General features: G+C 50.9%; 1 protein-coding gene across 3 annotated transcripts in view; it reads right to left on the reverse strand.

The window, feature by feature from the left end:
- Positions 1-7002: 7002 nt before the first annotated feature.
- Positions 7003-12417, reverse strand: part of Col26a1 (collagen type XXVI alpha 1 chain) — a 127060-nt gene continuing 121645 nt past the window's right edge. For 2 of the 3 annotated variants that reach the window (XM_035443399.1, XM_035443398.1), the window contains 2 exons: positions 9425-9509; positions 7003-8486 (listed from right to left, as the gene is read on the reverse strand). In XM_035443399.1, coding sequence (XP_035299290.1) covers positions 8326-8486; positions 9425-9509 — 246 coding nt within the window. In that variant the 3' untranslated portion in view covers positions 7003-8325. The remainder of the gene's footprint in view (positions 8487-9424; positions 9510-12417) is intronic. The other variant, XM_027416213.2, reaches the window with a different exon arrangement.

The raw sequence follows: 12417 nt of genomic DNA on the forward strand, positions 1-12417 counted from the left end.
TCACACACACACACACACACACACACACTGCCACAATTCAAAAGGGAAATTATGGGCCTTCCCAGTGGCCAGAGCATTTGGAATATAACATTAGGCCCCGACTTGCTCCTGTGACATTCTGAGAACCTGAAGGGAACATCATCAAAATCTTATTTATTTATTTATTTATTTATTTATTTATTTATTTATTATTTTGTATTCAGTGCTTTGCTTGCATGTATGCCTGTAGGCCAAGAGAACCCCTTCGCTTCCAGGGAGCAAGGCTTCTGCCTCCACAGGCAACACAAGCCTTCCTCCCATGGTGGCACTTCCGGTTTAGGGCCGGAATCCACAGACTTTATGCCCCATTGGTGTCCAGGCTTTGTGGAGAGATAGGACCCCAGCCTGCCCTTGTCTGACACAGGAACAAGAGCAGTCCATGGACTGCACATGTGTCCCCTAAAGTCACATATCAAAGCCCGTGATGACTAATCTTGAGTGTCAGCCTGATGGGATCTAGACTCACCAGGGAAACATGCCTGTGAGGGAGTTTCTAGACCGGGAAAAATGAGCAGGGAAGAGTCTCTCTCAATGTGGTGCTACCATCCCGGGGGCCGGGGGCCTGGACTGAGTCAAAAGGAGGAAGTGAGTGTAGCCCCAGTATGCATCTCTCTCTGTTTCCTGACTGTGGATGCCATGTGACCAGCTGCCTCGCTCCTGCTGCCATTCATGCCTTCCCCATGTTAGTAGACCGTCCCTCACACTGTGCTCTGAAATAACTCCCCCAACCTTAAGATGCTTTCATCAGGGAAAGTAACACAAAGCCTGATTCTTCTGCATGACAGATGAACATTTGGAGGAAGGAGAATGGAGGGAAAAAAAGGAGAAAGGAGCAGAGGAGGGCTTTTGGGGGGTGTGACGTGGTTCTGAGGAGGGAGCCCTTGGGAATGGGAACAGGCATGCATTGTGTAGCAATTTCTTCCTGTGAATCGAAACATCCCATCGTAGGGGGTGATCTTAAGACCTAGGAAGTAAGCAACTCATAAGTCTCAGGAAGTCCCTGAAAGTTATTAGATTCATAACCATCATCCCTGCCCCTAAAGTTACATAAGGAGGAAGGACTGCTGAGAAGGGGAAGCTCTCCAACCTATCAGTCTGTAAGTCACACAGACACTGCTGGTATCATCCATTCATTACCCAGGTTGGGTAATGCAGCTGCTTTGAGTCATTCACCTCATGAGGAAGCCCAGTACACTCATTGGTTCTCTAATTGGACTTTGCTGACATCACTACTTTGGTCTGTCATCAATCCCCTATCTGGGGTGAGTACATACGGTTCACATCTCCTCAGGAAATCTGTGACATACGAGAAGACACAGCAAGGAGAGAGCCATCTAGGAATCAAGAAGAATGTCCTCAGTCCGCTGCATCTGACTGCCCATAACTTGATCTTGGGTTTCCCATCTAGAATTGTGAGGCCCACTTGTTCAGCCCTGTGGCCTATGGTCTGTTTGTCACTGCAGCTTGAGGTGCTTCTTGGGGGCCAACCTGGGAGCCCCCTCAATAAAGACTTTAGCAGGCATTAGGAGATGCTTTTGCTACACTGCACCCACTCCCCACCTGGCCCGCAAGGCAGGCAAAAGCACGAGGGGTGCCTGGCATCTCCACCGTCATTCTGCTCCTGCCCCTTGCCTTTGGGTCGGCTATGGTCTGAATTTCTCTGTCTGTCTCTGTGATAAAATACTTCAGTGAACGGAGCCCATCTCAGCTCCTAGTCCCAGGTCCAGTCGTTATGGCAGGGAAGTGGAGGTGACAGAGCTGGAAGCAGCTGCTGCAGTGTATCCATCATCAGGACGCAGAGGAGATGCGTCCCTGCCCAGCTCCCTCCTCCACTCACAGCCAGGGAATGGTGGCACCACATCAACTTACAGTGTCCTGGGATAATGTTCCTGTGGGGCGGGTGAGGGGGCTCTCACAGCTGATTCTAGAACCAGTTAGGCTGACAATTAACTTGCCACCATAGCTAAGTATCTCTGCACATGGCATATCAATCACTCAAGGTGTGTCTTTCTAAAAACCATGATGCCCAGTTCACTGGCTTCAAGGCTGCAGGTACAGGCACCAGAGTCATTGAAACCCCTTGGTGTCAGCATCTATCTACACTGTCCCATATCAGAGCCCGAGAGATTGCTTCTAAGCCTACAGGAACAGCAGATCCTCACAGAAAGATCACCCCATGATGCGATCACTCCCAAACAGCAGTGGCCATGCATTGAAGAGCAGCTTGTCCCCTCAAACAATTATTTCATCAGGTCACCCTGCAGAAGCAGAGCTGAGAGGATGATCAACCCAACCTCACTTCCACCAGGACGGCTTAATCAATCACACATGCCTCTGTCCCCTACTCCAGCTCTCCCTCCATCTAAACCTAAATCTCACGGCAGAGCCCTGAATACAGACTTGGGGCGGTGGTGGTGTTGGTCACTAAATGCCTTTATCTGTCCCTCTTCCCAATATGGATACATCTACCAAATCTATTCTTTCTACATTTTACCATTTGTCTTCTCTTTAATCAGAGAATTGGGACAAGTGACTCATCTAGTCTGTGGGTTGGCTCTCACAGCTGGAGATTTTGCCCTGAAACTCTGTAACAAGATGTCAACAACCAACCAGTTGAGTGGCAGACAACTGCTAAGCCACCAGTCGGAGGGGCAGGACAAGTGAGAGGTCCTGAGAGGAAGAGGCTGAAGTTACCAGCAAGCAGAGGCCATGACAGAGGCTGGGGACAGAATGAAAAATGCTACAAAAAGAGGAACACACAGCATGTATGACCTCTGTGACACTCCTGTTCCTGTCCTGAGGGTCCTCTTAGGTCCTTGTGTCTTATAGAAGTACCTGTCTTCTTGGCCCCTTCTGACAATTTCCTTGTTTCCTGTCTTGTGACAACAACCCTCGTACCTGAGGACCTTTGGGGCTTGCACCATCTCCTCCTCTGTCTCAGGAAAACGGAATGCCCATGAGCTTAGTGACAAATGGGCTCATCAGAGAGACAGATGATAGGTAGACAGACAGACAGGAGAAATATTTTATCTTGAGATGTAATCTGGCTTTGTGTCACCCGGTAGCCTTGAACCCACGTTCCTCCTGCCTCTGCCCGCATGCTTAGATGCAAGTGTGTGCCACCTTCTCCCGAGAGCGCAGCTTTTCACAGGCTGCCCAGTCAATCCCAAGCCTTCTCCTGATGTTGTCTTTATCAAACCCGTACACACCAAGCCACTGTTCTCCTGCTGTGGAGCTTCCCTCGCCAGATATGAGGCGGGCTGACTAAAACTTGATAACTTAAGATGACCTTGAACTTCTGATCCTCCTGCCTCCACCTCTCCGGTGCTGGGACTGCAGGTGTGAGCTACCAGACTTGGTTTACACGGGGTGGGGATTGAACCCAGAGCCTCATGTGTACAAAGATTTACCAGTTGAGCTGCAAACCCAGACCCATCACTGGAATTCCAATGGGGCCATGAAGCCTGTCAAGAGGAAATCTATGTGAGATTCGGTGACACAGGCCAGGAATCTCAGCAACTGGGAGGTAGAGGCAGGAGGACTGAAAGATTGAAGCTAGCCTGGGCTATGTAGTGAGTTATGGAGCAGCCTGGGCTACATATGGAGACCCTGTATCAAACAAAACGAAGCAAACAAAACAAATATTTGTATCACCCAAATGTACCCAGAATACCATTGCATCAAGTATTGAGGCAGTCAGTGAGCCATATACAAGATGGCCACACTGTCCTTGCCTTGTTTGTTCAGGAGCAGTAACCAATATCAACCCCAGGTACTGGGAACCCTGGAGCAGACCCTGTGATCCTCCTTCAGGGCTGAGGATACTGGGTACACTGTTGTCACTCCTCAGCTGGAGAGGGAGGGAACATATATCCCAGCTGTCTGCCTCAGCACACACGACAGACTTCACCAGCCCCACCTGAAAAGGTGTTTGGTTTGCCTTTTACAACGTGCCAATTGCAAGTTAATTAACTGGCAATTGAGAGTTATAGGCAGCATTAGAATTTATTAATAACATTGGAAGTAAATCTCCCTGGGAATTCAATTAATTGAAAATCTCGTGAAATTCTCCATAAAGCAGGTCTGTGAGAGCGTGGCAGTTGGAACTGTGGGGTAGGGAGGGGCTTATGTTCTGATGGAGGCTGCTTTGGGAAGCTTTCATGTCCCTCTCTCTGCCCACTGCCTTAAGGGATCTGGACAGGAGGTGATCTCATTGCCAAGGTCCTGTCACATAGGTGTCAGTGAACTGACACAGTGGTTCACTGTGCTGCACCCAGGTAGACTGGGTACTGACGACAGGGATGTGTTCCTGCACCTGGACACTAACAGTTCAGAAGGAGAGGCTGAGCTATGGGGTGTCTTTTGGATTCAGTGAGTCATAGGTTTGGCTGGGGTACCCTGGTTGGTGCCCAGTGCTGGAGTGTTTCCACCCCTGCCCCTCATGGTTTGGGGGACAGCCAAGAAGAGGGGGTACAGGAGAGACCTCTCAGGGACAGAAGTCCCAAGCATTTGCAGTGGGAGGAGACTATGGATGGGCAGGTGGGGTTTCGGGTTGTGGGACAAGAAACCAAGAAGCTGTATTCAGGCTGTAAGGCTGGGTCTATGGTAGCTCTGCCTGCTGGAGCACCCCTGAGCCTCAGAGAAAAGGAGAGGAAGGGAGGGAGGAAGAATGTATGCTTTAGCCAGATGGTAGTGGCACACACCTTTAATCACAGCACTCAGGAGGCAGAGGCAGGAGGATCTCTGAGTTTGAGGCCAGCCTGATCTACAGAGTGAGTTCCAGGACAACCAGGGCTACATAGGGAAACTCTGTCTCAAAAAACGAAAATGTAAAAACCCTTATGCTTCTGTGGCTCTTTGCCTAGGTAAAGGAACACAAGAGTGTGACAATTCTTCTTTCTCCAGCTCCCTCCTCCATGTCAACATTTGGCTTCAAACACATGATCCCAGTCCCCCAGTACTGAGTGATCATGGGCCAGCTGGGTCTAGGACTGTGTGTAGAGGAGAATCACATACCCACTGGGCCTGGGAACAGGACTCCTGCTTAAGGAGCTAGCCACATACCCATCACCCTGCAGACAGGTGATGTCCCTAACTGTCTGTCTCTTAGTCCCTCTTCTCCCGTGGTTAGCTTTATGTTTCAGACTACGGAAGTGGCCCAGAGTCTCTGCCTTCTACATCACCTGGATATTTGATGTCCATCTTCTCTACTGGATTTGAACTTTGGGCGGATGTCAACTCTGGTTTAGAGAGGACCAGGAACACAGCAAGTGCCTGGTGGTACCAAGGTCTACAGTGATCCACAGCCATTCTGGACTCCACCCTGATCTAGGGGCCTTGCTTCTTGAGTACTTGGGTTTCTCTGGAGTTCTAGGGAGGAATTAATTTATCGCTGAGCCATGCCTGGACAGGAGCAGGAGACAGGGTTAGGGGGTCTGGAGTGCCCTGGTACGATATGAGTATCCTAAACCCTAATCAGAATAACTTCACCTCAGAGCAAACCACCTTTTAGCTGTTCCACATCGCAGAATGCCACAAAAAAACAAGCCGTCTCTCCCATGACTAGACACTGCCTGCCAAGACCAGCTGAATCCTTGAAAGGGCAAAATCAGACTCTGTATTAATGCATAGCATTCCTAGAGTCTGAGTTTTTATATTATTATTATTATTACTTATTATTATTGTGTGCGTACAATGTATTGCAGGATGCACAAGTCACGATGCGCTTGTGGAAGTCCAGGTTGCCAAAGGACAACATTGTGGAGTTCTCTCCTTTCACCTTTATGTGGGTCCCAGGGATCGAACTCAGGTCCCTGGGCTCATGCAGCAAGGATTCCTTTCACCAGCAATACCCTCCCAACTCCCCCACCCCCGCCCCAGTCTGGTTAGTTGTGTCTTTCATTGTCCGGGCCTGTGGTCACCTCTACCGCTTTGACACTAAGAGCATCCACACTCGAGCTTCTAGGGATCCTGTTGCCACTCAGAGCCTGTGAAATCAGAACTTGGTGGGTGGGTGCACGATTGATACCTACGAAGGAGGAAATGGAGCTGTCTGTATTTTTCCCTTCATGAACTCATCAAATGTGTCAAGATAAGCTTGTCTGAATCTTTCTCTAGACTGTTGAGCTGTCCCATTTGGGAAGTAGGCATTAATTATACCCCTCCCCCAAGTCACGCAACACCTGACACCCCTCAGTTTAACTCTCTGCCTTGCATTCCCAGCATGGTGGTGCATGCCATTAATCCTAGCCACTAGGGAGGCAGAGGCAGGGGGAAGTCTGTGAGTTCAAAGCCAGTCTGATCTACACAGTGAGATTCTGGTCAGCCAGGTCTTCATAGTGAAATCTTATCTCAGAAAACAAAAACAAAGCTATAACTCCCTTCCTTGCAAGGCTGGAGCCTCAGCTTAGTTCAAATTCAGCCTTGCTGGAAAGAGTGGGCAACCACTCCTTTTTAAATTATTTTGTTTTTATCTATGTATATACATGCGTGTCTGAGTGTGTGTATGTGCACATGTGTGTGGAGAGCTGCAGAGGCCAGAAGAGGGCACTGGATACCCTGGAGCTGAAGTTTCAGATGGTTGTGAGCTGCCCAACATGGGTGCCACACATGGACCTTGGATCCTCTTGCAAGAACAGAAAGCCTTCTGAGCTGCGGAGCCATCTCTCCAGCCCCATCTTAAAAATACATATATTTATTCATTTGTGTGGAGGAGTGCACACTTATAGGTCAGAGGACAACTCGCAGAAGTTGGTTCTCTCCTGATACATGGGTTCCGGGGATTGCACTCAAGTCACCAGGCTTGGTGGCAATTGATTTTACCTACCAAGCCATCCCAACTACTCGAAGCAGCAGCTTCTGAGGGGTACCTTTCCCCATCCTAGCTGCTTCTTGGGTTCTCTCACCTCAGAAACCTTAAAGTAACCCCAAAGCTAGACAGAGAATTAGCATGAATTAGCCAGGTGCAGGTCCAGCCTCCCCGACAGCTGCCAAGTCACAGAAGGGCACAGTGGGGAGAGCACCTTTATTTGAAATAGCATCATAGGTCTCAGATCACCTCGTGGTAAAGACAGCCAGGAACGGTCAACAGGGCCCAGGGGAACAAGGTCACAGCCTTGTGTCAGCACCAAAAGCTTTAGGGATGGCCACTCTGCCAGACAGGGAGACACACCCAAGGGTGGTACCAGGCCTTTCTGCTCTTTGAGTGTAAGGGTTGTGGCCTGGTGGGAGGGGCACCAGGGCAGGCGGGTCATAAGAGGCTAAGCACCAGCCAGAGAGGCCTTCAGAGCTGTGGATCAGCTCTGCTGTGGACCCCAGCCCCAAGGTGTGGGGCATGGCCTCCAGCAAGCCTAAGACACAGGCAGTTTGATTCTCTGTCAAGGGGACATGGACTTGGTTGTCCCATCAAAGCCAAAGCTTCAAATCCAGAGATTTCCACAAAAGACTGACAGTGACAGTCAGTCTGGATGGATAGTCCCATTAAATGTTTCCTCCTTCTCCATGGCGGAGAACGGGTGAGGGCCAGTGGGCTCAGCAAGACTGCGAGACAGTAGGGAGCACTGCCAATCAGATTCAAAAGCCTTTGCTTCTCTCATCCCCAAAGACCCTACCTCATGGTCCCCAAGTCCCATGTGGAAGCTCTCCCTGTTCCCAGCCCTAGGAAGAGACCAGAGGCAGGTCCAAAGTCCTGTAGTACCCTATGTCTTCTCAGGCGGCCCTGCCTTCCAGCAGCCTGGCTGCCTCTGGAGTCCTCTGGTCTACACACCTCATGGGGAGGGGAAGAAACTAGCAAGACTTGTAAGTCATGTTTTCAGCAACTGGTTTCAGGCTGGGTTAGAATACCAAACCCACCTCCTCCCCCGACACACGGATATCCACACACCTGTCCCCAGGCTGAGTGGGGATGGGGATCACAGACCTACCTTTTAAGGGTTAAATGAGACAATATAGGGAAAGCACCTTAGCTGGTCCTGGCCCCTAATGTAGCAGGGGCTTGGCCATCGAGAATTGTGATTATTCTCCCGCCTGCCACGAGCCCACCCAGACCCCGTCTCCAGCCGGGAATGGGAGGTAGGGGACAAGGCCAAAAGAAGGGTTCCGTTGGGGTGCTAGTCTGCTCTGGGCTTTGCCCCTTGGAGGCACAATGTGTCCCCAAGGACCCCAGGCTCCCAATGTCTTTTACAATCGTCCCTGCCTGATGCCCAGTCCCACTGATGGGGCGTCTTCAGGAGTCTTCAGCAGCAGCTGTTGTGCCCCGGGCTGGGCTTGTTCTGGGCAGAGGGACTCCTACTTCCCGTTGCCAACTTGGTCTGCACTCTTGTGTGCAGAGTCAGGGCCCAGCAGGGCAGCCAGGATGCCATCAGTTTGAGGGCCTCCCCTCTTCATCTTCAGATTGGCTCTCAGGGCCGCGTCCTGCCCAGAGCCTCCTTCCGGGGAGGCTAGGGGATCTGGAAGGAGGGAAGAAGGGTTGCTCAAGACAGCCTCAGTGTACCCAATGGCCTCTGCTCCCAGAGCCCGGGCATGTCCAGTGAGAGGAGGCAAGCAGGCTTTGCCCCTCTTCATTCACTAAAAATGCACTGACTTATTCATTCAGCAGCACAATGTTCCTTTGCCTATTAATTTGCTCATCATTCACACACACACATCCCCATTCAGTTTTCCCATTCATTCTTCTTCTTTTTCCATTCACGCACCTGTGCACTCACGCCACCATTCATTCACTTTGCCATTCATTCATTTCCCCTTCTTTCATTCGTTCATCCACTACCTACTCCTTCCCCCATCCATCCATCCATCCATCCATCCATCCATCCATTCCCTTATTCATCCGTTCATCGACTTACCTATTCTCCCATTCATTCATCCACCGAGTCACCCTCCCATTTTTCTCCCTCCATCACTGTGCATCTCTGCACCTGCCCACTCCTTCTTTAACCAATATCAAGTGGCCTGAGCTGCAGACCCTACAGAAGCCCCGGCCACCCCCAATGTATATAAGGCGTCCCCGGTGTATCAGGAAGACTCAGGGAAAACTCCTTCCGTGATGACAAGGAAGATAAGGACAAAGAGGAGGCTCAGGACAGCTTCACCAAGGAGCACATTCCGATGTGGACAGGGATCAGCACGGGGAGGGACTGGCTGGAGCAAGACACAGAGGTGGAGCAGCCTGGCTTGTCTGGGTGTGGCCGGTCATCCCCTGCAATGCCCGGGAGTGGGGCTTTGATACTGAATGTCCTTGAGCAGACGAGGGTCAGAATCAGAGGAGTTTAGTGTGGGCCATCTGACAGTAACATGGGGGAGTCCCCGAAGCAGGGGCCCGCACAGCTTTAGCAGCCCCCATAGGTCAACAGGTCGTGGGAAAGTGGGAGGCCTAGTCGTTACTCACCGTGGACCCCAATCATGTGTTCCAGGATGAGGACCCTCTCTGCCAGGATCTTCAGGGCCTCTCGAAGCTGCTGCACACCCTCACCCTGGTGTGGATGAAAAGCCAAGGTCAGGGTCTCAGTCAGGCTGGGGTGGGACAGGTGCATGCGCAGAAACAGTGGCCATCTCTCAAGCCCCGCCTCTTCCGCAATGTCCACACCACTAGAGACATCAGAGCCGAGCACTGGCACTGCACCACCGGTGTTCCAAACGCGGTTCACCAATGGGCAACTCAAAACCCAGTCACTCAGCATCCCCACAATTATATACAGCACGGGCTGTGCTGACCCGATGGGCTCGAGCTTAAGGGTTTCTCCTACCATGATCTCCCAAAGGCTCCTTCCCAGCATGCCCTGTGATGATTTTGTTTGTCACTTCGACACAGAACAGAATTATCTGGAAAGAGTAGCCTCTATTGAGACAATGCCTCCATCAGATTGGTTTGTGGGCCAGTCCGTGGGACATTTTCTTGATTAATGATTGATGACTGATGTGGAAGGGTAGAGCCCACTGTGGGCAGTGCCATCCCTGGGCACGTGGTCCTGGATTTTATCAGAGAGCCAGCTGAGGAATCCATGGGAGCAAGCCAGCAAACAGCATTCCTCCACGGTTTCTGCTTCAGTTTCTGCCTCAGAGCTCCTGCCTTGAGTCTCTGCCTTGACTTCCCCTGATAATGGACTGTAACCTGTAAGCTGGAATAACCCTTTCCTCTCCATGTTGCTTTTGGTCATGGTGCTTATCGCAGCAATAGGAAACAAACTGAGGAGGGCAGCGTGTACTCTTAACCGCTGAGCCTTCTTTCCAGCCCTGAGTCATCATATGTTCTTGAGAGACACAGATCAAGCTCCAACAGACCCCCTACTTCCCACCACATAAAAGAGTATCTCAGAAAGGTCATGCACCTAAATGTAAGAGCCAAAATCATAAAGCCTTTAGAAGGAAATGTAGGTGTCAGTAATTGTAATCTTGGATTAGGTGATGGTTTCTTTGATGTTGTACTTAAAATACAAACAATGACGGAGAACAAGCCTTAAATGAGACTTTTTTTTTCACACAATGAAGGATGTTATTAGAATGAAAACTCACTCATAAAATGGGAGAAAACATTTGCAAATATTGGACACACTATTGGATTGTTTTAACCCGGGATATATGAAGAACTCTCACAAGCTTTGGCTTCCCTGGCGATGGGCTGTAACCTGAATCCAAATGAAACACCCCACCCCCACCCCACCCCCGCCCCAAGTTACTTTAGTCACAGTGTTTATCAAAGCAATAGAACCCTGACTAGGATGTCCACCTTCCAGAAAACAACAAGAGGTCAGAGCACTCAACTCAGGGCCCGCAGGTAGAGAAATCGATCTGCACCTGCCTGGGCTGTCTACCTAAGAGCACTAGCCATTATCATCTGTGTGGAATAGGCTGAGCCAAGCCAGAAAAAGACTAGATATAGCCAAGCCTCCATTTCCAGAACCTTCATTCCACGTGGCTTCATGTATGGAGATCCCTGACTGCACCAAGCTAAGCTGCTGACCTTTGAGAAGACAGACATCAAGGCAAAGGCAAACAAGGTGGCTGAGGGGAAAGGCTGTCACCCCTGAGCTGGAGTCAGGGTGGATGTGGGTTACTACCTGTGGAATGTGGCGGATCTGCTGTTCCCCCAGAGTCAAAGGGAGTCAAAGCGAGTTCACTAGGTGATAAGAAGTGAAGCCCCCAGGAGGAGACAGAAGGCAGCTGTGTGCAGGGTCCATGCCTCCTAGCTGGGGAAGGGGCTCTGGGTGCCCAGCAGGGGTCTTCAGGGTCTCTCTATCAGTGGCCCAGACAAGCTGTCCTTCTTTCTGTCCCCTCTCACCTCTCCTCCCTCCCCTTCCTTCCCCTCTCTCTTTCCCTTTCTTTTCTCCCCATCCTGCCCCTTGCCTCTCCTTGTCTCCTCTTCCCCCTTCTCCTGTCTCTCTGCCTTTTCCTCTCTCATCTTATTTCCTTCCCTTCCTCATGTGCTTTTTTGTGGTTGTTGTTTTAGGCAGGGTCTCATTATGTAGACCAGGCTAGCCTTGAACCTGTGCTCTTCCTGTCTCAGCCTCCTGAGCACCAGAATCTCCCTTTCCTTAAGTACAGCAACAATTTCCCAAATCTGCTACCCAGGTATGCCTGGCTCAGCCTCACCCCTTCAGCCCAGGCCTCCTTCCCCCCTGCTTCCCATCTTCCAACTCACCCCTCCCAGGAAGCCCTCAGCAGGCACTTCCATTCCCAGACTATCTCTGTTGTTGGCATTTGTTTGTTTTTTATCCACACCCCACTCTACCCTAACCTCCCAAGGTCTCAGATCCTCCGTGCTGGGCTGAAGACAACCTTGAACTTCATGCGTGCAGAACACACGTACTCTACCAACTGAGCCACATCCCCAGCCCTGCTTCTACGGCTTCCCCCGAGGACCACGACACCCTGGTTCCTGTTCCTCAACATCGAAGCTCTTGTCCTTGCCACAGTCTTTTCTCGATCCCAGCCTCCCTCACTAGGCTTTGAAGTTGAAGCCCCTTCCGCCACCTGTTATGTGTGGCAGCCACCAGCCCATGTCACCACGTCAGTGTGGTGGCTGCTCTTTGTAACTTGAGGCTTGATAAGGGGCAGTGTCTTCTCCATAGGGTTGTGGTCCCCCACCAGACACTCCTGAGACTGTTCCTCCCATCCCAGATCCCAGGGTCAGTTGCCCCAGCTGTGGCATGCCCACAGTAGCAAGAGTATTCACACTGTCACCTTGTTGAGCTGGGAACTACTTGAGGACAACGAGGGACATGTCCTCAACAGCCAGTACTGAGTTCAGGGCTGGCCTCGGGGTGCCCAGCTTTTGCCTCTAGTACAGGATGCTGTGGAATAATCCTTCTGTACACCGTGAAGATGTGTTGCTTGCGTTGGTTTAATAAAGAGCCAACTGACCAATGGCTAGGCAGGAAGCGG

Source organism: Cricetulus griseus, chromosome 4, assembly GCF_003668045.3.
Source record: "Cricetulus griseus strain 17A/GY chromosome 4, alternate assembly CriGri-PICRH-1.0, whole genome shotgun sequence".
In the NCBI taxonomy this organism is placed as follows: Eukaryota; Metazoa; Chordata; class Mammalia; order Rodentia; family Cricetidae; genus Cricetulus; species Cricetulus griseus.